Source organism: Hordeum vulgare, chromosome 6H (genome assembly GCF_904849725.1).
Source record: "Hordeum vulgare subsp. vulgare chromosome 6H, MorexV3_pseudomolecules_assembly, whole genome shotgun sequence".
Lineage (NCBI taxonomy): Eukaryota > Viridiplantae > Streptophyta > Magnoliopsida > Poales > Poaceae > Hordeum > Hordeum vulgare.
In genome coordinates this window covers 324,831,984-324,854,869 of record NC_058523.1, presented here as the reverse complement: position 1 = coordinate 324,854,869, position 22,886 = coordinate 324,831,984, and the positions used below count along the sequence as shown (strand labels likewise).

General features: G+C 46.6%; 1 protein-coding gene across 1 annotated transcript; it reads right to left on the bottom strand.

The window, feature by feature from the left end:
* Positions 1-16,515: 16,515 nt before the first annotated feature.
* Positions 16,516-18,977, bottom strand: LOC123406066 (L-type lectin-domain containing receptor kinase SIT2-like). The gene has a single exon (XM_045099561.1). The coding sequence runs from the start codon at positions 18,915-18,917 to the stop codon at positions 16,773-16,775; it is 2,145 nt and encodes a 714-aa protein (XP_044955496.1). The 5' UTR covers positions 18,918-18,977; the 3' UTR covers positions 16,516-16,772.
* Between the last annotated feature and the right edge of the window lie 3,909 nt (positions 18,978-22,886).

The window sequence follows — 22,886 nt, the reverse complement described above, 5'->3', positions numbered from 1 at the left end:
CCGGTAATCAAATGAGGTCATCCTATATATCAATCTTCGTTTCCGGACCATTCCAGAAACCCTCGTGACGTCCGTGATCTCATCCGGGACTCCGAACAACATTCGGTAACCAACCATATAACTCAAATACGCATAAAACAACGTCGAACCTTAAGTGTGCAGACCCTGCGGGTTCGAGAACTATGTAGACATGACCCGTGTGACTCCTCGGTCAATATCCAATAGCGGGCCTTGATGCCCATATTGGATCCCAAATATTCTACGAAGATCTTCTCGTTTGAACCTCAGTGCCAAGGATTCATATAATCACGTATGTCATTCCCTTTGTCCTTCGGTATGTTACTTGCCCGAGATTCGATCGTCAGTATCCGCATACCTATTTCAATCTCGTTTACCGGCAAGTCTCTTTACTCGTTCCATAATACAAGATCCCGCAACTTACACTAAGTTACATTGCTTGCAAGGCTTGTGTGTGATGTTGTATTACCGAGTGGGCCCCAAGATACCTCTCCGTCACACGGAGTGACAAATCCCAGTCTCGATCCATACTAACTCAACGAACACCTTCGGAGACACCTGTAGAGCATCTTTATAGTCACCCAATTACGTTGCGACGTTTCATACACACAAAGCATTCCTCCGGTGTCAGTGAGTTATATGATCTCATGGTCATAGGAACAAATACTTGACACGCAGAAAATAGTATCAACAAAATGACACGATCAACATGCTACGTCTATTAGTTTGGGTCTAGTCCATCACGTGATTCTCCTAATGATGTGATCCAGTTATCAAGCAACAACACCTTGTACATAATCAGAAGACCTTGACTATCTTTGATCAACTGGCTAGCCAACTAGAGGCTTGCTAGGGACAGTGTTTTGCCTATGTATCCACACATGTATATAAGTCTTCATTCAATACAATTATAGCATGGATAATAAACGATTATCTTGATATATGAATTATAATAATAACTATACTTATTATTGCCTCTGGGCATAATTCCAACATGGACCTCCATTGTAGCCAAAAGAAAGTGGGTGCACTAAGTGTGTACGTGATGATTCCACCCAAACCTTTCCAACGCGGACCCCCTCTTAATTGAACGTCTTTCCTATGACTCAAAACCACCAAAGAGAAACGTAGAAAAGTGATCGTCTTCGAGAGACTTCGAGGGGCATCGAATCATCTTGTGCCTAGATATGAATAATCTGAAATGGTCAATGCACACGATTAGTCCGCACAACAATTTTCATCAACCACTAAAACCACTTAGGAGAAATATGCCCTAACACATGGTCTCTCTGTCAAACCTGAAGTGGAGAAGATGCTCTGAACCCAGGCCACTAGAGCGTGCAAACGACTTTCACCCTCGCGTCAAGAACCCAGACGAGTCTGTTGCAGCATCCATATGCCTAGAGCCATAGGCTCGCTAGCCTACCACCTTCCATGGCCCTGGTGAAGGGGTCGGGAAGCCGCAACCAGCTACGTGGGCGCCACTGCAGTGAGACCATGAACTTGTGTGATGCATCCCATATGAGGGGATCTGCTCGGGTCGATGGGGAGGGATGCTGCCAGGGCCGCCACGGCGTGGAGCACTCCGTCCTCCACAGTCCATAGTTGCGCTCCTACTACGGGAACCGGCGCCAGCCCCTGCTATTGTCGCCATGATGCACGTATGGGGAGGGGTCCTAGAACCGGCCACAGGTGCACGGGCTCAGCCGTGACCTATGACCCTCACCATTACGAAGATAATTTCCAAAGGGATAAGGAAGAAGATGAATGAGAAGAATGGTGATGACTCGAGTCCAACTAGAGGGGAGGTGAATGATCAGTGCTCCCCTTGAATCCCTTCTTATAGGGTGGAAGACGAGCAAGGTTGGATCTTCACCACTCCAGGGAGACGCATCGTTGCTGCCCTCCTTGTTCGACGAGCCCGTGTCTTCCCAATGCACGCTCAATGGATGCCTCCTTGCTCCACCACTCCCACAACATGCAGTCAATTTGCATTGTGGGAACGAAGTAAGAATCATTATAACCACGGGGAATTTGCGGCTGCGTGTGCCTCTGTACTGTTTTTGGGCCTAGCACAACAACGTCAAGGATGCAAGTGTGGCCAAGGCACATGGGCTATCGTCGATGTACTAAGAAATGAGGCCCTTAATCCCTAGACTTGTACACACGCAACAGAGGCCTCCGGGGCCGGCAAGACCTTGCCGAACAACATCAACCTTCAAGCAACAGCAAGCAAAGACTATAAACAAGGCCCCGACAAGCCACCTTGCCGGGAGTACGAAGATCTGACAGCCATCGCGCCCAGCAGGACTCCTGCAGATCTCCATCACTCCACCTCATCACGCTTATTATCAACATGAGTGAGGTGTCGAGCGGACGGATGGTTAGGTGGGTCTAGTCAGAGGCCTCTGGCAACGGTCACAGACATGCAGCAGCTTTAATGACACCCGTCCCGCGACGTGTAAGGTAAATAAAAGGTAGCTGGGCGAACGACACACAAGGAGAGGCAATCCTTGCCGGGGAACATCGCTAGCGTGCCACCTCATGGTGCATTTAATGTGCCTGACCCAGTCCATCAGAGTTAGGTATTTTCCATTATAGCTCCTATAAATAGTTTTTGGCAGCTATCGTGCGGACTGTATTAGCCACTGTGGTAACCCCTTGGACTATAAAAGAAGGTCCATGGCTACTGTTAGAAAGGTCGACTCTCCGTTCATTCTACATGCGTAGCTTGTGCCCTTGAGCATCCTTGTCGGTCGAGCGCACGCGTACTGTGAACACATACAAAATCCACCAGAACAAAGGGCGTAGGGTTTTACCCTTCCGAGTGGCCTCAACCTGTCTAAACCACCATGCATGCAGTTGTAGGTGATGCTCTTTGTGCACCAATAGCCCCCATAGAACCATAGAAAAGGGACCTTGCCGGTCCCATAGATCATCGAAATCACCCAACAAATAGCTACTAGTACACGCCCTCAACCCCGAAGGTGAACTCCTCCCTCTTTGACATGGAGACTGCCGGGATGATGAAGATGGACTCCAGTGATAATTTCCCCCTCCGCCGGGGTGCCAGAACAAGACTCTGGATGAGTTTTCTTCGGTATAGAGGCTTGCGGCGGCGGAGCAGAAGTTCTTGGTTAACTTACAAAGGTTTCTGGATTTATAGGATTTTTCAGCATTGGAATCACGCGCAACGAAGCCATGGGGTGGTCCCAAGCCATCAGGGTGCACCCTGTTGGCTTGGCACCAACAGGTGGCCTCCCCCCCCCACCCCGTGGTTCTTTTCTAAAGTATTTCTTATTTGCTCGAGAAAAAAATTATCAACATTTTTTGGGGGATTCTGAGAACTTTTATTTTATGCACAAAAAACAACACCACGGTAATTGTGCTGAAAACAACGTCAGCTCAGGTTAGTTCTAACTAAATCATATAAAGTGCATTAAAACATATGAAAATATTGTAAAGGTAGGTAAATATGGCACGAATACTTCATAAATTATCAATACGTTGGAGACGTATCACAGTTCTCGCCTCCTAGTTTGGGCTACTCCAGGGAACACCCAAGATATGTATTTTCTAGATCATACGATGGCGGCTCACAGCGTCTTTCTCCCTCTTAGGGGCATCGTCTTAGAGTAGGCGTTGGAGGGGTCAGAAGGTTGAGTGGTGTGGCATACACCGCATCTATGGTGACGGGTCTCGATGGCATGGCGCAGTAGGGTCTCAGGGACAAATGCTTGATGATGGACGTGTGCAAGGAGGGTGGCGTTGTGTGGCGCCATGGTGGCATCAACGGCAGACCTTGTAACGTGGATGCATGAGTACCTGTTCTGGAGATGAATCAGTGGAAGACGATAGTGATGGCCCGTGCAGCTTGCGCATGTGGTGCCCACTGAGAGTGCATCAGACCAGTGTGTGTCCGAGACCCGGCAACGTGGCTTGGTTGGGGTGTCTAGCTTTAGATATTAGGATTTGAGATGAGGTTTGTGTATTCAGCATAGATAGTCTGCACCCCTTCTTCAAGTGGATAGGGGTAGAGACATATGTTGTCAAGATGTAGGCTTCAGATTTATTGATGTATTTACTTCCTTAGGTTTTTATGAATAATTAATAAAATGGTTGTATGCATTGCGCACATGCAAGGGTCAAGGGTAATTCTTATTTTTGAAATAGAAATAAAATGCAACCCATGCACGTCAATCATACGATACACATTGTATGAATTCAATAGTTCGAAACAAAGCAAAACAAATAATAGTTCAACAATCCGGACATGCCAAAATGAAATCAATGTCTGAGCGTTGATAGATCAATTGCTAGCTGTTCGGATCACTCGTCAGACACCATATGTGTCGTGTGCTCCGTGGACATCATTGTGTCCTGCTCCGCATGCATCCCTACCACATGCTCCATTGTTGTCGTAGCCTCTCTCGCTGCCTCGTACTCCCTACTTTTATTAACCTCCTTGTTCTTGTGTGTAAACCACTTCTTTGCTTGCTCATGCAGTAGGCTTTTGTCCGCCAACATGATCTTCGTATACTTCGCATTGCATGCAATTTGCAACCTCTGCTTCTCCAGCTCAATCCCACCAAATGTCTGGACCTTCTCGGTCTCCTATTTGGTCCATGCATCTTGTTCGTCCAACTCGATCTTATCCTTCTCAATTTCCAGCTTCTTCTCCATCCTCTTCATGTCCCAATCCATCCTCTCTTTTTGCGCATCAAACATGAGCTTGTACATCTCCTATTTCGTGTTCTTCCTTAGCAAAAAAGTGCTCGTCCATCTGCACGGCATTTTTGTAGCTGCGGCATCACAGGAGGCCCTTGCCTTCTCGCACTTGTTTCCTATGACTCGCCGGTTATCTTTTGGCTCTTCTATTATTCACTACAACATCTTCATCTTTTTTCGTCCAACACAATTGATTGGTGGGACATTGAGCCATCATTCCTCTTCTTGCCGACCTTGAGATCGGAAAGAAGTTATGTCCACTTTGGTTTGCCATTCAATAACACCCAATAATGGTTAAAACCAAATGGCCTCTTCCCCGTCTCGTGATACATAGTGGCCGTCACCGCCATCTAGCAAACTAAATGTGCATGAGACTGAGAATGTAACAAAAACAAGCATATGCAAATGATGACAAGGTGAAGTCAAATATCTTATGAGAGTTACCACTCCCATTCCACTTTGAGGGGGGCAAGCACTTGTGAGTAGTAGCCGACATACTTGTTCACTTCCGGTTGAATGACCCCTCATCGATGTTGCAGAGATGCCACATTGCACATGATGACAATAGGATGCGGCTCCACATATTGATTTTGTTGATGATATTCCTTCTAAATCTTCTTACAATACTTGTTTCCCATTTGATCCATGCCACATATTGGATCCATTGTTGTGACCAACCAAGATTTGACCAACACAATATCCTCAAAAGTTGAGAATGTCACACCTCCAACCTTTCTCCTCTTTACTTTTTTCTTATTCTTGCTTGAAATGGGATTTGATGTTGTCCCAGCTTCAAATGTAAGAACGGTCGGATCCCCCAATTTATACTCCATTTGAGCGAGATCATGAATATCATTGATCATGTCTCGCATGATTAACTCTAAATTATCAGGCATACATCAATCCGAAATGAACTATTGGTATATGCAAAACATTGAATATGGCATATGCAAAGTTGATCGAACAAGAGCAACAAAAACATGCCGAGTCTTGTGTGTCATTCCGTCGAACTGGTCGTGGACAGCCCGTGCGGCGCTGGTGTCTGTGCTTGTCCATGCCCAAACCTGTTGCGGCGAGTGATGCATGACCATCGCCGTCATCCGCATGGGTGAAAAGCTCTCCGGAATGCCCCAACCAGTCATCGGATCCTCCTTTGTCCTAAACGGGTGCGACGACGTGATCCTTGTAAACGGCTGGATGGATGGAGTGCAGGGTCACGGGCATCGCCACGGGACAATGACGCGTCCATATCTGCATTCGCTCCCTGTGATGCCTACGCTTTCCTCTCTCGCTACCTCCGTCGCCGGTACCTTCGAACAATGTTCTCCGGCTTGTAGAACGAAGCCAAGGACGAGACGCCGATGGAGGAGGCAGACGTGACCAAGATCGCGGCAGTCGGGGACGAGCTGGACGACATCTCGGGCGGTGGATCAGGACCGACGACGAGCATGGGGGGCAAGGGTGGCGAACAACGAGAGCTCGGACGCGGGAAACATACGAGGGGAAATGATTTGGTGAATTTGATGCAATTTATGATGAGGTAGGCTCGTCGGGTCCGACGAAACGGACACATCCGGAACTTTTATATCCATCTCATATTTAAACTGAATATAATAAGGTGAGGCCCGTTTAGATGTTGTCCGGATTTTATTTTATTTTTGGGAAAATCTAAAGAGAAGCGTGTGCACATGAATGCTCCCGTACGGCGGGCACACGCTGGATTTTGTCCCTATGAGCAGAATTTAAAAACTTTTATCTCTTAAATCGTTAATTCGATCGATGATCCGTTTTCGTCATTGACTTTGTTTCGACGAAATCTTTAAAACTAGATCCCATGTCGATATGTTTCGATAATATTTTTTTTTCTCGTACTCACCACATTTGTTGCACTTACTTGTCATATTAGTAAGTACTTACTTGTTTGATAAAAATAACTTAATCGCCATATTTTTGGAAATTGCGTATAAATATGACATCTCGACATAATCAAACTGATAAGTACGAACAACTTTTTTAGACGATTACGCGCAAAAAATATGACAACTCAACATATTTAAAACCGATGACCACAAGAAATCCTTTTTGTCATCGTTTGTAAATATGACAACTCAACATATAGTTAAACTAACCAAAACACAAAATAGTTTTCTGACAAAGTTGTATGTAAATATGATAAGTTGACATATTTAAATTGGCAAACACAACCTATGACATGCTTTTATATCAAGTATAATGAAAACTGTTACAAGACTGTACGAAACAACATTAAAAAGTGACAATTAAGTAATTTTTTTTACGCAAGTAAGTGGTTAATAATATGGCAAGTGGGTCAAAAAATGTGGCAAGTAGGAACGAAAAAAAATAGTTGACGGAACATGTCAACATGAGATCTAGTTTTGAAAAACTCGCCGCGAGAAAGTTAATGGTGAAAGCGGATCATCGATTGAATTAACGATTTTAAAGATAAAACTTTTTGAATTCAAGCACCAGAAAGAATCTTAATGACATCATTAAACGCATGCATGATGAAGAAAGGGAGAATTAGGTGCCACATGGTTGCAAGTAGTATAATTAGATCCATGCATGTCTTTTTTTCCTTTTGTCATGTTTGTGTGCGTATATATCAGCCGCCGTACGGGAGTGTCTTTAATGCGGCGCCGCTACGTAGTCTAATCTTTTATTTTTTGGCAGGTCGATGACCGGTCGGGACGGAGGTTTGAGACGCGTGTGCGCTCTTATCACCGGGCGTCCCATCATCGGTCTTCAAGGCCCAGCGCGGGGGCGTTGTCACCAGCCGAACGGTTCGACGAATTATTGAAGCCAAGGTGGTGGATTGGCGTCCCAGTTTGTTGTGACCATTTCTCCTTCCATGCTGGTGGCTCTGGCTGGGTCGTAAGACTGCATTTACTGCTTACAAGACCCGTCTTTTCGCTATATTGGAAACGCCCAATAAATCTGGCATCATAGTTGATGACCATACGTGGAGCAAGCACGAAAGCAAAATTGGATCAGTCTTGGAGTCGGATACTTCCGGGGAGATACGTACCCCGGCCATGGCGTTCAAAACGTTCTGCTAAGATTGATCGACCTGAGGACATCAAGGTCTTAGGGATAAGTAGTCTTTGTAGGCCAACTTCCTGGAATATATGTCTGGTTCGGAGCTGGGATTTGGGAAGTTGGGAGCAACACGTTCGCGGATTGATGGAATTAAGGGCCCCGTAGACTAGTTTAGTTCAGACTTCAGACTAGAGAGTATAATACGTGTCGATCCTCCGCAGTTGCCTGCAAAACGGGTTTGGAAATATGTGAGCCAATCCGATAGTCCATGGCAGGTGTACTTCTTAAGAGCAAGTACAATAGTAGAGCCGGTTGCCGGCTGTAAGCTCATGTCATGTCACCTATAACCCATCTTATAGCTAACATGTACAATAGTTGGTTAGAAGAGTGTACTACTTATTTATTATATGGCCCACTTTTCATTCTTACAAAATGCCTAGGAGCACGTGTTAGAGCTGGTTCTTAGCTAAGAGCCCGCTTAACTTCTCTCTCCTCTTCTCTCTCCTCCAACTAAGCAAAAATATACTACTTTATTCCTTATAGCCAGCTGACTCAGCTTTATTATACTTGTTCTAATATTGATCCACACTTAATATCGATCCTGTAGACAGCTGTGTTGAGGCGTCAGAGCTCACTTAATATTGATCCTGTAGACAGCTGTGTTGAGGCGTCAGAGCTCAAAATGACGAGCTTGAATGACGGGTTGAGTAGTCTCTGTTTGACTGACCGGTAGAAGATCATGCCCGAGGCCCCAGGCCAGGGTTCGCCGCCCATTAATTGTTCCGCTGAATTTAGGACAACAAAACTGAGATTAAAGTGAGATTTTTTAAGAAAAAATGCAACTCGCTTACTTAAACTATCCGCGCAAAGCAAGTTTATTAGAACAACTTAAACTCGCCGATTCAAACTATCGGCGCAAAGCGAGTTCTTTTAAGAACAATTGCAACTCGCCAACTCAAACGAGTTTTTTTAAGAAACAACTTCAACTCGCCAACTCAAACTATGTGCCTAAAGCGAGTTTTTTTAAGAACAACTTCAACTCGCCGACTCAAATTATCCGCCCATATTCGTTTGAGTCTAAATGAACCGAAAAATCGGTTCAAAGCAATAACATAAACATCTACGCATGACCTATTTCAGGTTTAAATTTAATCCGGGTTTACGTCAATGCGGACACGCAACATATGCATGGGACGTCCGTCCTTGTCCTCCCTCTGACCCGCTTATTGGTGGCGCATTGAACATTTCTCATTCCTGCTTCCTTTCATCGATAGCCAGAACACCTCGCCAACCCCACCCATCGCCCCCGCCGCCAACTTTCGGTGCCCAGGGCGCCGCCCTCTGCTCACCCCCCCCCCCCAGCAGCATGGCAACCCCCGACGCCCCCTACTCCGGCTTTTGGAGAACCGTTTTAGCTGTCATCGCAGCACCCCATGTCGACGCGACCACGCCCTCACCTCCCCCTACCGGCACCATGCAAGCACGACTATCTAGCTCGTCGGACGTAGTCCAAGTTCGCCTACACGCCTGCTACCTATGTAGGTTAGGGATTGAGATGACAAAAGGAGCATGCCTTTGATGTTTTCAATCTCGATGGAGCATCATTCGGTATCCTGGTAGAACTTGGAGCACCAAGAAGTTGTGACAGGTGATGACTGCTTGTGTGGTCATGCAACATGATCGTATAGGATGAGTGTCCCGATGAATTTACGACCAAATATTTCAATTTTAGCGTGACAATGTTATGCCTAAGCATGGAGGAGCGACAACATTTGCACAGTTCACCAAATTTTATCGTTAAATGTGTAATTGGAAAACTCACATTCAACTGCAAAATGATTTGGTTGAGCATACGTGGAATCACGTTGACAACCAGTTGATATATGGCTATATTTTCTTTCAAAAGTATTTGACATAATTTTATCTGGCTAGTAAACTATGAGTTATTTATTTGGTTGTGAAACTATGAAATTTTTGTATTTTGTTTGAAGTATGTGGACTTGGGCCGAAGACATATGTGGCAAAAATAGCTTTGAAATAGCCGCTAGGACACACCGGTGTCATTGTCATCACTTCTCCTCAACAAGCGTCATCGCCCTCCCTAATCTCCGAAGAGAAATGTCAAACCAACCCACACCATAGAGGCTATGTGAATACGCAAGAAGGCTCACGCCAAACTCCGCCACCGGCACCAAAGACAGCACAACTCCGACTCTAAAAGATAGCTCCGAAGTATAACTATGCAAGGCTCGTGCCGGAGAAGACCACCGAACATACCACCTGCTTCCTGTCATCGTCGTCATAGGGCCCCCGCCGTCGCAACTCCAACTTCATCGTAACAAAACAACCCGAGGTAATCCGACAAACACGTTGGAGAAGAGCCGATTACCGCACCCATTGACGCGCCTCCGACATCGCACACACCCATCATCGTTGCCACAGAAGCCTCGATGCCAACACCACCATCTTCCATCAGTCCCGCTTGATGATGCCTAGCTCCACAAACGAAGCTCCTATGAAGTGATACGATGCTAGAGCATCGTCATCATCAAATCCCATGAATCTAGGATTTTCTCCGAAGCTACAAAGATTGGAGCCTATAAGACCGAATATAACTATGTTTATTGATTGTATTGGAGTCGCATACATGAGTTTATATAAGGGGTTACAAACCTACTAGACCTATTACAAAATGATCAGGACTAGGTAACTTGAGATCCAAGTAATAGTCTAACATCCTCCCACAGTATCAACGAGAGGCTCGACAACATTGAGACTGAATCGAATATCATGAAACGGTGTAGCAGCCGGTCCTTTGGTAAATATATCAACGAATTGAGCCGGAGAAGGAACGTGAAGCACCCGAACTTGACCAAGAGCCACTTTCTCGCGAACAAAGTGGATGTCAATCTCAATATGTTTAGTCCGATGATGTTGAACAGGATTCCCAGACATGTAAACAGCTCACATGTTATCACAGTAAACAATGGTAGCATGTCAATTGGTCGATGCAGCTCCGATAGCAACTGATGAAGCCAAATAGTATCGGCAACAGCGTGTGCAACTGCACGGTACTCAGCTTCAATGGACGAGCCGGAGAACGTTACCTCCCTTTTCGAGGACCAAGAAATCAAATTGTTACCAAAAAAACGTAGAAACCGGATATGGATCTTCAAGTGTTGGGACAACCAGCCTAGTCTGCATCAAAATACGCGATGAGAGACGTGGGAGAAGAATTTTTGATATGGAGACCATGGTTAGGAGTACCCTTTAAATACCTAAGAATACGTTTGATGTGATTATAGTGAGGAATACGAGGATCATTCATATAGCGTGAGGCTTGATGGACAGCAAAAGAGATCTCACGACGAGTGATGGTAAGATACTAGAGAGCACCAGTAAGACTACGATAAAGAGTAGGATCGGAGAAAGGATCGCCAATAGCAGAGAGTTTGAAACTAGTGTCGACATGAGTGCCAGAAGATTGATAGTCAAGCATACCATCATGATTGAGAAGATCAAGGATGTATTGTCGTTGGGAAAGAAAAAGGCCAGAAGAATTACGAAGCACAACAGTTCCCATAAAATGATGAAGAAGACCAAGATTTGTCATAGGGAACTCGGAGCCAAGATGAGCAATGATATGGTCCAAAATACTTTGAGAAGAAGCAGTGAGAATGATATCATCAACAAAGAGAAGTAAGTAGGCAATTTCTGAATTGTGATGGTAGAGAAAGAGAGAGGCGTCAGAAAGAGAAGGAATACATCCTATGGTTTGAATAAAGGAAGAGAAACATTGAAACCATGCTTTTGGAGCTTGTTTGAGACCGTAGAGAGATTTTTGGAGAATACACACGTGGTTGGGATAAGAAGGATTTTCAGAACCAAGAGATTGTTGACAATACACGGTCTCTTGAAGGGAGCCATGAAGAAAGGCTTTTTTGACATCTAATTGGTGAATATGCCATGTGGAGGAGACATCAATGCTGATAACGGTGTGAATGGTATTGTGTTTAACAAGAGGGGAACATTTTTCGTCGTAATTAATGCCATGCTGCCGAGAATAACCACGAAAGACCCAACACACTTTATAGCAGGAAAGAGTACCATCAGAGTGAAACTTCTGGCGAGAAACCCATTTACGAGAGACAATGTTGGTGTTGGAAGGGCGAGGAACGAGCTGCCATGTATTATTCTCAGTTAGAGCAATATATTCTTCTTGCAGAGCAGCCGCCCAATTGGGATCGAGAAGAGCGGTTTTGTAGGATTTGAGAACTTGAGGAAGGGTCAGGGTGGCATGAAGATTGAGGAGATCGCTGGGTTGGCGGAAACCAGATTTGGAGCGAGTGCGCCCAAATGATCATTTGTAGCTGGGAGAGTGGAAATAGCGTGAATTCGGAGTTGGGGAGGAGATGGACAAGTGTCTGACGCGGCGGAGGATGCGGACAAGGGAGGGGGTGTCGGTGGATTGGGAGTTGGAGGAGAGGGCGATGGTGTGGGCGTGGTAGGAGTGTGGTTGTTTTCGTCTCATGGCTGGATATTGGGAGGATTGTTGGCGGGCGGGTGGGCTGTTGGAGAAGGATTATCGTTATGTTGGGATGCCGTGAGAGGAGCATAGAATGGGAAAAGGGGAGGAGTACGACAGGGAGAGGGTGGAGGTGTGGTTGGGGTATCATTGTGTTGAACAAAAGGAAATATGTGTTCAACAAAGTTAACGTGTTGAGACACAAGGACCCGTCCGTATGCAAGTCAAGGCATCGATAGCCTTTGTGTTCATCAGAAAAACCTAGGAGAACACATGGGAGATTGCGAGAGGAAAGTTTATGAGAAGAGGTAGCACAGGTATTTGGGAAACAGAGATAATCGAAGACACGAATGTCGGAGTAGTTTGGATGACACAAAAAAAGAGATAAGTAGGGAGTGGTAGTTGGATTGACTTTGGAAGAGCGGATATTGAGAAGATAGGTAGCGGTGTGGAGAGCTTCTGCCCAGTATTTGGATGGCATGGAGGATTGAATAAAAAGAGTACGAAGAATATCATTGAGGGTACGAGAAGAGCGTTCAACTTTGCCGTTTTGAGGGGAGGTATATGGACAAGAAGAACGAAGAAGGATGCCATGTTGGAGGAAGAAAGTTCGATTTTGAATGTTATCAATTCATGACCATTGTCACATTGTATGAAACGAATAGGGAGAAATAAGTGAACAAAAACATACGAGTGAAAATTGAGGAACACGATGGGAACATGAGATTTGTTGCGTAAAGGAAAGGTCCATACAAAGTGTGTAAAATCATCTAGTATGACAAGATAGTATTTAAAACCAGAGACACTTGCAATAGGGGATGTCCATAGATCACAGTGTATTAATTCAAATGGATAAGTGCTAGAAGAACCAAACGAACAAAAAGGAAGACACACATGCTTTCCTCATTGACAGGACTCACAAAAGGAGGAATCGTGAGAATCTCTATTAGAAGGAATGGAAAATTCACTAAGAACAAATGCTAAAACAACAGGGTTGGGGTGTCCTAGACGCCGATGCCAGAGATCAACAGATGGCATCATGGATGTTGGAGAAGCAGCGACAAGGACATCATTGAGAGAGTATAAGTCACCGGAGCTATTGAACCGCATGAACTCGACCTTCGTGTGATAATCCTTCACATATAAGCCAAAGGTGTCAAACTCAAAAGAAGCAAGATTATCATAAGTGAATTGGCGAACAAAAATTAATTTTTTGATGAGAGCCGGAGCAACAAGTACATCGCGAAAGAGAAGTGGTTTAGTGGTAGAGGGAAGTTCAGCCTGACCGACACAATAAATTGGAATAGAGGAATGATTACCAAGAGTGATGTATTGAAAGGAAGATGGGGTACAAGAGGAAAGAAAAGTACTAGATACACACATGTGACTACAATCACCGGAATCGAAAATCCAATCTGTACCTGAGTTTCCTTGGGAGGCAAAAATTGTTCATGGCCTGGAGGAAGGAGGCTTGGTCCTAGCTCAACGGTGCAGGAGAGGTCGGTGTAGGTAGCAGAGCCGGCGGATACGATGGCAAGGGAAAGAGGGCCGGCGATGGCGTGTAGTAGTGGCCTCCGTCAACGTAGGAGGGAGCGCCACATGAAGCGTATGTTGGAGCAGCATGGTAGCCGTGGGTCGGCTGACGGGGCACGAGTAGCCCAGGAGCACCAGTATGGGGAAGAACACCGGGCTACCAAGCATCGATATACGCAGGGGGAGCACCGAGGGGAGCCGGAGCAGACCAGGGCATGGGCCAAGCCTGGACTAGCCCTGTCTAGGGATCTTGTGGAGGACACCAAGTCGGAGCCGCTAGTGGAGCACTTGGAGCCGCAGGAGGAGCACTTGGAGCCGGTGGAGGTGGAGGATTAGGCGTCGAGCGCGTCGTAGTCGGCCTGTAGATAGGGTTCTTGTCGCGATAGTTAGAGCTGGGACGTCAACCCGCTCGCGAAGTGGGCGCTGTCAGGGAAGGAGGCGCCGCTAGTGACGGAGCGCGGGGAACATCGGCGAAGAGCTGAGGGCGAGCGTCCTTGTTGGATTGGGCACGGTCGGCCCACTGGAGTATAGAACGCACCTCACCAAAGGATGGAGGAGGGCGCATCATGGGGATGAAGGAGGCCTGCTTGCTAAATTGTTTGTTAAGCCCAATGAGCAGGATGTTGATGAGCTGGTGGTCGACAACTGGATCACCGAGTTCATGAAGTTCATTGGAGATGGACTTGAGGCGTTAGCAATAGACGCCGAGAGAAGTATCGCCTTGCACCGCATTCCTAAGCTCGATGTGGAGGAGGTTGGTGCGAGCATCAACGTTGTCCTGGAACAGCTGACAGAGGGCCATCCAGAGACCGACGGCGGTGACGACATCACGGAAGACAAGATTAAAAATATCTATGGAGACGCGCATGTAGATCCATTGGATGATGGCGAGATCATCCTTGACTCATTTGGAATCATGAGGCTAGGGCACGACGGTGGCGTCAACGTGGGAACAAAGATTACAACGTCCAAGGTGAACTTCCAAGAGGTGACGCCAATGGTAGTGGTAGTGGGAATTGAGATCGAGTGTCATCGTTATACAGGGGCTAACATCAGAGACTGTATCGGTGAAGGAAATTGTGGGAGGCATAGGTGCTGGTAGAGCAAGGTTAGAAGGAGAGGCAACCGTGGCGGCTTTGGCAATGATAACAGCCCGACACTTGAAGTAGCCGGACGACGACGACGGCAAAGGTGTTAATGTTGGAGCCATATCCTAGGACCGAATATCCGATACCATGTAAGATTGAATAGAACTATGTTTATTGATTGTATTATAGCCGCATACATGAGTTTATATAAGGAATTACAAACCGACTAAACCTATTACAAAACGATTAGAACTAGATAACTTGACAACCAAGTAATAGTCTAAGAGCATCTCCAACAAGCGCCTAAAAAGTGATCAGTGCGTTAAAAGATTCGTTTTTTGGGCGCAAGACAGCTCCAACAGACGATATAAAACAGTGCACGCTAAAAGCTTTTGGGCGTGCGCTGAAAAGCGCTATCGCACGCAGCATATTTGGTGCGTCGGCTTGCGCGCGCAGCAAACTCCGTGCTGCTGCCGGTGGGGTCGTTGGATTGGGCGTCCCACTACCGCGCGTCTATTATAGATACTTCGGTCCCCGCTCTTTAAAAATGCTACAGTGACGCCTTAAATTTTTTATTGGATGCGATATTTTTAGGGAAACGTTTCTGGCCGGTGCACCGGTCGAACCGTTTGGCCGGCCGCACACGACCCGCGCTGAGCGCTGACTGGACATGCAACATTCTTCTGTCTAAAATGTTGCAGCGAGCGTCATATTTGCTACAAGCGTTTTTATTTGCTACATTTGTTCAGTAAAAAAGCTGCATATACGTTTGGTTGCAACTCCAGTTCATCGGGTTTTTCGTTACAGTGGATGTTTTTTACTTTTGCTAGAACCGTGTTAATTTTTGTTACAACCGGCATCATTTTTTGCTGCAATCGTTCACTAAAAAAATTGCATGCACGTTCACGTAGATATTTGTTACAATCGGCGTTTGACTTTTGCTACCACGCACCATCAACTTAGTCTTTTGCTACGATCGCGTAGATTTTTTTAATATAAATTTTGTTTTTTGTTGCAACCGTTGAAAAAATTGCTGCGTCGCGTCGAATTTTTGCTGCATCGGGAAAAAAATGTTACATAAAAATCCAACTACGTGCGGGGGTTGGTGGATCGTGCGGCCCGCATGCGGGGCGAACTGCCCATATTTTTATACGAGATGCTCTAACAAAACGGTGCCGCAGCCGCGTGTGGCGTCGTGTGCGCACTGGGCGCGCCGCGAGGCAGCAGGTGTGCAAGCCGGTTGACGCAGACCCACGTGCCATCGGGGACGCGCTGGCCGGCCGTCGCAGCCGCGTTGTGGCTGCCAGAGCCGCGTGCATGCATGCTGGCCACCGTGTGCGCAGCAGCCGCAGCCGCATGCATATGCATGCGTGCGAGCTGGGCTACTGGCCATCGGCTCGCCTGCGCTCGCGTCCATCGCAGTGCCGACGATTCTCTGTAGTGTCGACGACTCTTTGATGTAGAGTATATGCATAGAACGTGTTTGATGAAATGTGATCAATTTTAGACGGAAAATGAGGGACTCAATTGTTTTGAAGAGAAAAAATAAAATAAAAACGGACATGCTTATCACTGACCGGGCATGTCATTTAACATTTGAGAGACCGAATTAGGTGCATGCGGCTGTAGATGTTCTAACCCCCTTAATAAAAGAGGTTGTGCCAATCCTTTATTTTCGCAGCTTGTATTTGTCCAGACGACACATACAAGACGATGCACGCTCCCTTGGCTATCTAAATTTTGTGAGGGCCGTGAATGCAACTCGAATGCAAACTCAAAATTTCTCCAAACTGTTGGAAGACAGAGGATACGTGTTATCTTCCTCACGAGATGACAGAAGTCGTGGAAAAGCTTGCCCTGGAAGACGAATATGATGACTGAATGTACGAGTCAAAACCATCGTTCTGCATCATTGCAAGCGTCTGAAAGCTCATTTTGGTGGACCTGAGCTGCGGCAGTGGCACCTCATTGCTGAGGTATTGCATTACTTGCCTCATGTTGGGTCTTGCGTTGACGAACGGGTGCGAGCATGACAGGCCTAACTGGAGCACGAGGCATGCCTCGTCAACGTTATAGTCACCTCGGAGCTTGGTGTCAACTGCATGGGCGAGCGAGTCTCTACGCCAGTGGTCAAGTACCCAGTCCACCAGCATAACCTGGTTGCCACGCGCGTCTTGGAAGATGGGCCTTCGCCCGCAGGTCACCTCGAGAAGGAAGGTCCCAAAGGCAAACACGTCGGTGAGGGGGCTTGCCTTGCTCGTGCGCCCCAGCTCCGGAGCTATGTACCCTATGGTGCCAACCACATGCGTGCTTTGCGGGTCGGTGCCATGGTCGTACAGCCTCGCCAGGCCAAAGTCACCCAACCGCCCGTTCATCTTGTCGTCCAGGAGCACGTTGCTTGCCTTGATGTCGCGGTGGACCACCACCTTCTCCCACTCCTCGTGGAGGTAGAGCAAGCCAGATGCAATCCCTTGGATGATGTGAAACCTCTGAGCCCAGTTCAAAGTTGGCTTGTCGTCGTCCTGGTGACCATATAGATATAGGTGCTTGTCAAGGCTTCCCTTGGGCATGTACTCGTACACCAGAAGGAGCTCCCCCTTGCGCCGGCAATAGCCGAGCAATCGCACGAGGTTGCGGTGTTGCAGGCGTCCTAGGCTGACAACCTCTGCGATGAATTCCTTGACGCCCTGTTTGGAGTCATGCGACACCCTCTTCACTGCGATGTCCATGTTACAATCTGGAAGAACACCTCTGTAAACTCGGCCGAAACCCCCTACGCCGAGTAGGTTCTTGCTGTTAAATCCCTGGGTGGCGCGGTGCAGATCCTTGAACGGAAACCTGTGCGGCCCGAACTCGATCTCCCAATCTTCCCGTAGCTCGGTGTACCTTCGTCGCCTACGCAACAGGAGAACGATGACGGTGCCCAGAGCGAGTACGACTGCTGCAGAAGTAATTGGGAGGACGACCTGTAGGACCTTGGACCGAGCCTTGGGGATCTCACGGGGCAACGTCGGCAGCTTGGCCATGTCCATGGCCGGAGCACTAGTGCTGCTCATGCGGAAACTCCAGCCAAGCACGTAGTGTCGCGAGTCGAATGAGCCCGTCGCCGACGAGAACCCCACGTATGCGGTGCTCGCGATTACCGAAGATAAGTTGTAGGTGACCGACATCAGCGGCTTGGCAGGTTTGGCCACGCCGAGCGGAGCCAAGGTCACGTTGATCCGATTACTCCCCGCGTCGTACTCGATCCACACTTGCATCGCCTGGTGGCTTATGAGCGTCAAGTTCTCGAAGCGCTCCTTTTTCTCGCCGCCGGTGACGTAGTAGCCGGCGTTGCTGGATTGCAGCGAGATGAGGCCGTTGATGTCGACGCCCACATGGTTGTCGTTGATGTCACGGAACTCGTCCTGCTGCAAGGTGTCGAGCTCGACGGCGAAGATGCGGTTGCTCTCGTGGCCGTTGTTCTGGACGTTGACCAGGCCCAGGTACTGGCTCGCCAGCGCGGTCGAGAAATCCGTGGTGGGGGCGACGACGAAGACGATGCCGTGCGCGCTCATGTCGGGGTAGGCGGAGAGGATGCCGAACACGAATGAAGCGGAGAAGGACCGCACCGTGCCGTTGGGTAGCTCACGGAAGCGGAGCGGAGCCGGGTGGAAGGCGTGCCCTTTCAACTGGAGCGTGCCGTTGGTGAGCTCGAGGAGGCCGCTTGGCGTGACCGTAGCCGAGCCGTCCAACGTGAGGCCGGCGCCGGCGAAACCGGAGTACACAAACTGGTCGTCCACGCTGGATACGAGCTCAAGTGCTCCTACAGCTCCGAGCAGGAAGAAGCAGATGAGCTTCATGACAGACATGAGAGGTGAGAGGGTTGTGTAGTACGTTACGGCGGAACCGGTGTGTTCCGCCGGCGTACTACTGCTTTCTTCTCTTAATATAACCGACGCGGCGGATGTGATCTTTTTCTGCGGCATGGTGTGGCTTGCGTCATATGCGGCTTGGAAATACGACGTGGTGGAATTATGTTCCTACCACTTTTTTTTTCGGCTAAATCTTTTTAGAATTAAAAAACTAGCATAAATGTAATCTTATAAATCAAGATACAATTGCTCATGATAGAATAAAATGATTGATTTGAGGATCGCATTGTGAGCTCGGGACATGGTTATGATTCCCTGTAAATTAATTTGACTAAACAACATTAACTTTAGATTATTTATTTTATAATGGTCAAGTAGGTGGCAAATTGTGAACTAACAATGTCTTAAATGGTTAGATGAACAGTACAATCCTCAACTCATCAAGGTTTATGTCCTGGTGTTCGCTTTATTTTTGGATTTATTTCAGAATTTTCTGTGATGTGTATTTAATGGAAGGAGACGTTTTCATCAACGGTGAGGCGTCTACGATGACTTTGTAAATATCAAGATGATATACCGGCTCAGTCTTTCGTAGGTACTCATAGAAATAAGAGTTGCTTGTGTGCGTTTATAGAGATGAGTGCATGCACGTATATATGAGCGTTTGTTTCTTTACTGTATTAAAAAGGTGGCAAATTCATTTCTAAACAAAAAATTAAATTTTGATGGCAAGACATTAGAGCATCTACAACCGGACTAAGCAAATACGTCCACCTATACGTCCGTAGACGCATCGAGACGACACCTCATAAACCGCTCCACACATTTACATATCTCATATCCAGACACTCAAATTCATGCAAAGCCATGTACGTCGACCACGGAAACATACCATTGTCAAAAGTAAATAACGAATGTTGGTATCGAACATAAATAGTGTTTACATAAATTTATTTAAAGTGCATAATCAATCATTTGCTTTTTGGTTTCATTGTGGGTCCACATATGCTCCATCAGATCATTTAATAGTTGTGTGTGCACCTCATGATCTGAGAGATTCTAATGCATGTGCAGAAAGTTCATAAGTTGAGCTCCATCTTGATCTTCCGGGATTTCAACTTGTTCGCCACATGCTTCAAAATCATAGGTTTAGGTTACACCATCACCCTCATCCTCAACAAACATATTGTGCAAAACAACACAACATGTCATCAGCTGCCACAAAGTTTATGATTCCCACACGAGTGCAACCCCACGGACAATTCTTTAACGCACTCGCATCACTCTGAATGCCCTCTCCACATCCTTTCTAATTGCTTCCTACATTGTTGCGAAGTGCTTTTATATTGTGCCATCTGGTTCGGATATGGTATTCACAAATGCGGCTCACTAAGGATATATGCCATCGACAAGATAGCATCCCATGTTATAATATCGCCTGCCGTTGATGGTGTGGTTGCACGGAGGTGATTCTCCGTTGCAAAGCCTCCCGAACACCGGAGATCGTTGAAGCACGTTGATGTCATTGTGAGAACCCGACATTCCGAAGAAAGAATTCCAAATCCATAAGTCATGTGATGCCACCGCTTCTAGTATGATGATGGCATCTTTGGTATAACCTTGATACATTCTTCGCAAACCTTTGTGGCATTTCTTCCACTCGCAATGCATGCAATCAATTGATCCGAGCATTTCTCGAAACTCTCAGGCCTCTCCATTAGCCAACACCTTCTTAGTGTCCTGCACATTTGGTTCTCTCAGATGCTCTGATCCAAACACCTCGACCATTGCATGGGTAAACTTGACAGTAGTCTTTAGGCATGTGCTCTCCCCCATCCTGACCATTTCACCAACATCATCTGTCGTGGTGGCAAGTGCAAGCATTCTCACAGTAGTCGTGCACTTCTTTTTGGCTCGAGGGCCTCGACAAGGATAGGCGCATCTCGTCGTTTCGCAAGAATGCATATCGTTACAAGTACATGTAAAGAATAAATGAGTATATGGAATTGGCTTACATTTGCCACAAGCTACATCATGATCATCTCAATACAATAGTACATTCAATCACCATATAGAATAGCAGGGTCCGGATATCGATGATATCAAACAGTAAAAGCGACATCCATCCTTGCTAATCCCAGGATGCCAGCCTAGAACCCATCATATGATCGATAAAGAAGAAGAAGAACTCCAAATCCAATACGCATCGCTCTCACGTCAAAGCATCACATTACCTATACCTGAAATTGTTGTTGTAGCAATCTGTGAGCCATAGGGACTCGTCAATCTCATTTCCAAAGGTATCAAGACTAGCAAAGCTTAATGAGTCAGTTATGGTTGAGTGGTGAGGGTGCAGCGGGCACTAAGCATTTATTTGAGTGTCTAACTTATGAGTAAAAGATTAATAAGAGTGATCTACGCATAACACACGTGAACTATTAATGATCAAGAAGTGATCCTGAACACCTACTTACGAGTCATAACCCCACCATGTTCCTAATGGGGGGATAACCCCCAGGTAGGCTAAAAACAAGCATTCCTCCCATCCACCTTCGAAAAAACAACACAAGACAACCTTCTTCCCACAAAGGGACGGTTCCCCTGGCCAGTTGCGCAACCGAGCCGGCTCGGGGCAAGGCCGCTCTCCATCCGGTTCGACTCCGTCCCGCTAGCCGACGGGTCAGCTCTAGTCACATCGCCCTCACAACCGCATGAGGGGCATTATCATCAAAGGCATGGCTACATTGGCTCAGGTATCACTGAGCTAACCGCGCGTGGCTAGAGTGGTGGTGGTCGTACCACTCACCATCGCCGACTGCGACTAGACAAGGCGGCACAGTGGGAGCACGCCCGCCTGTTGGAAATATGCCCTAGAGGCAATAATAAAATAGTTATTATTATATTTCCTTGTTCAAGATAATCATTTATTATCCATGCTAGAATTGTATTGAATGGAAACTCATATACATGTGTGGATGAATAGACAACACACTGTCCCTAGTAATCCTCTAGTTGACTAGCCCGTTAATCAAAGATGGTTAAGGTTTTCTAGCCATAGACAAGTGTTGTCACTTGATAATGGGATCACATCATTAGGAGAATGATGTGATGGACAAGACCCAAACTATGAACATAGCATGTGATCGTGTCATTTTATTGCTACTGTTTTTCTGCATGTCAAGTATATGTTCCTATGATCATGACATCAGGTAACTCACTGACACCGGAAGAATACCTTGTGTGTATCAAACGTCGCAACGTAACTGGGTGACTATAAAGGTGCTCTACAGGTATGTTTGAAGGTGTTCTTTGAGTTAGTATGGATCAAAACTGGGATTTGTCACTCTGTATGACAAAAAGGTATCTTGGGGCCCACTCGGTAATACAATGTCACAACAAGCCTTGCAAGCAATGTGACTAAAGAGTTAGCCACAAGATTTTGTATTACAGAATGAGTAAAGAGACTTGCCAGTAACGAGATTCAAATAGGTATAGAGATACCGACGATCGAATCTCGGGAAAGTAACATACCGAAGGAGAAAGGGAATGTTATACGAGATTAACTAAATCCTTGACATAGAGGTTCAACCCATTAAGATTTTCATAGAATATGTAGGATCCAATATGGACATCCAGGTCCTGCTATTGGATATTGACCGGAGAGCATGGTTTTAAATTGCTGGCTATTATCAGCTATAGCTGCCGCTATTGTTGTTTCTGCAATGTCCAGCTATTTTTCTTTCCTTCACAATCTTGCCGCTATAACCCGCTATAGCCTCAAATAGCCCAGCTATAGCCCCAAATAGCTCAACGGAAAAGCCAGGCGCTAAATCCAATAGCCGGCAATTTAAAACCTTGTCGGAGAGTGTCTTGGTCATGTCTACATAGTTCTCGAACCCGCAGGTCCTGCACACTTAAGGTTCGGTGACGTTTCCATATAGTTGAGTTATGGATGTTGGTAACCGAATGTTGTTCGGAGTCCCGGATGAGATCTCGGACGTCACGAAGAGTTCCCGAATGGTGCAGAGACAAATAATGATATATAGGAAGGTTGCATTTGGCTTTTGGAAGGATTTTGAGCAT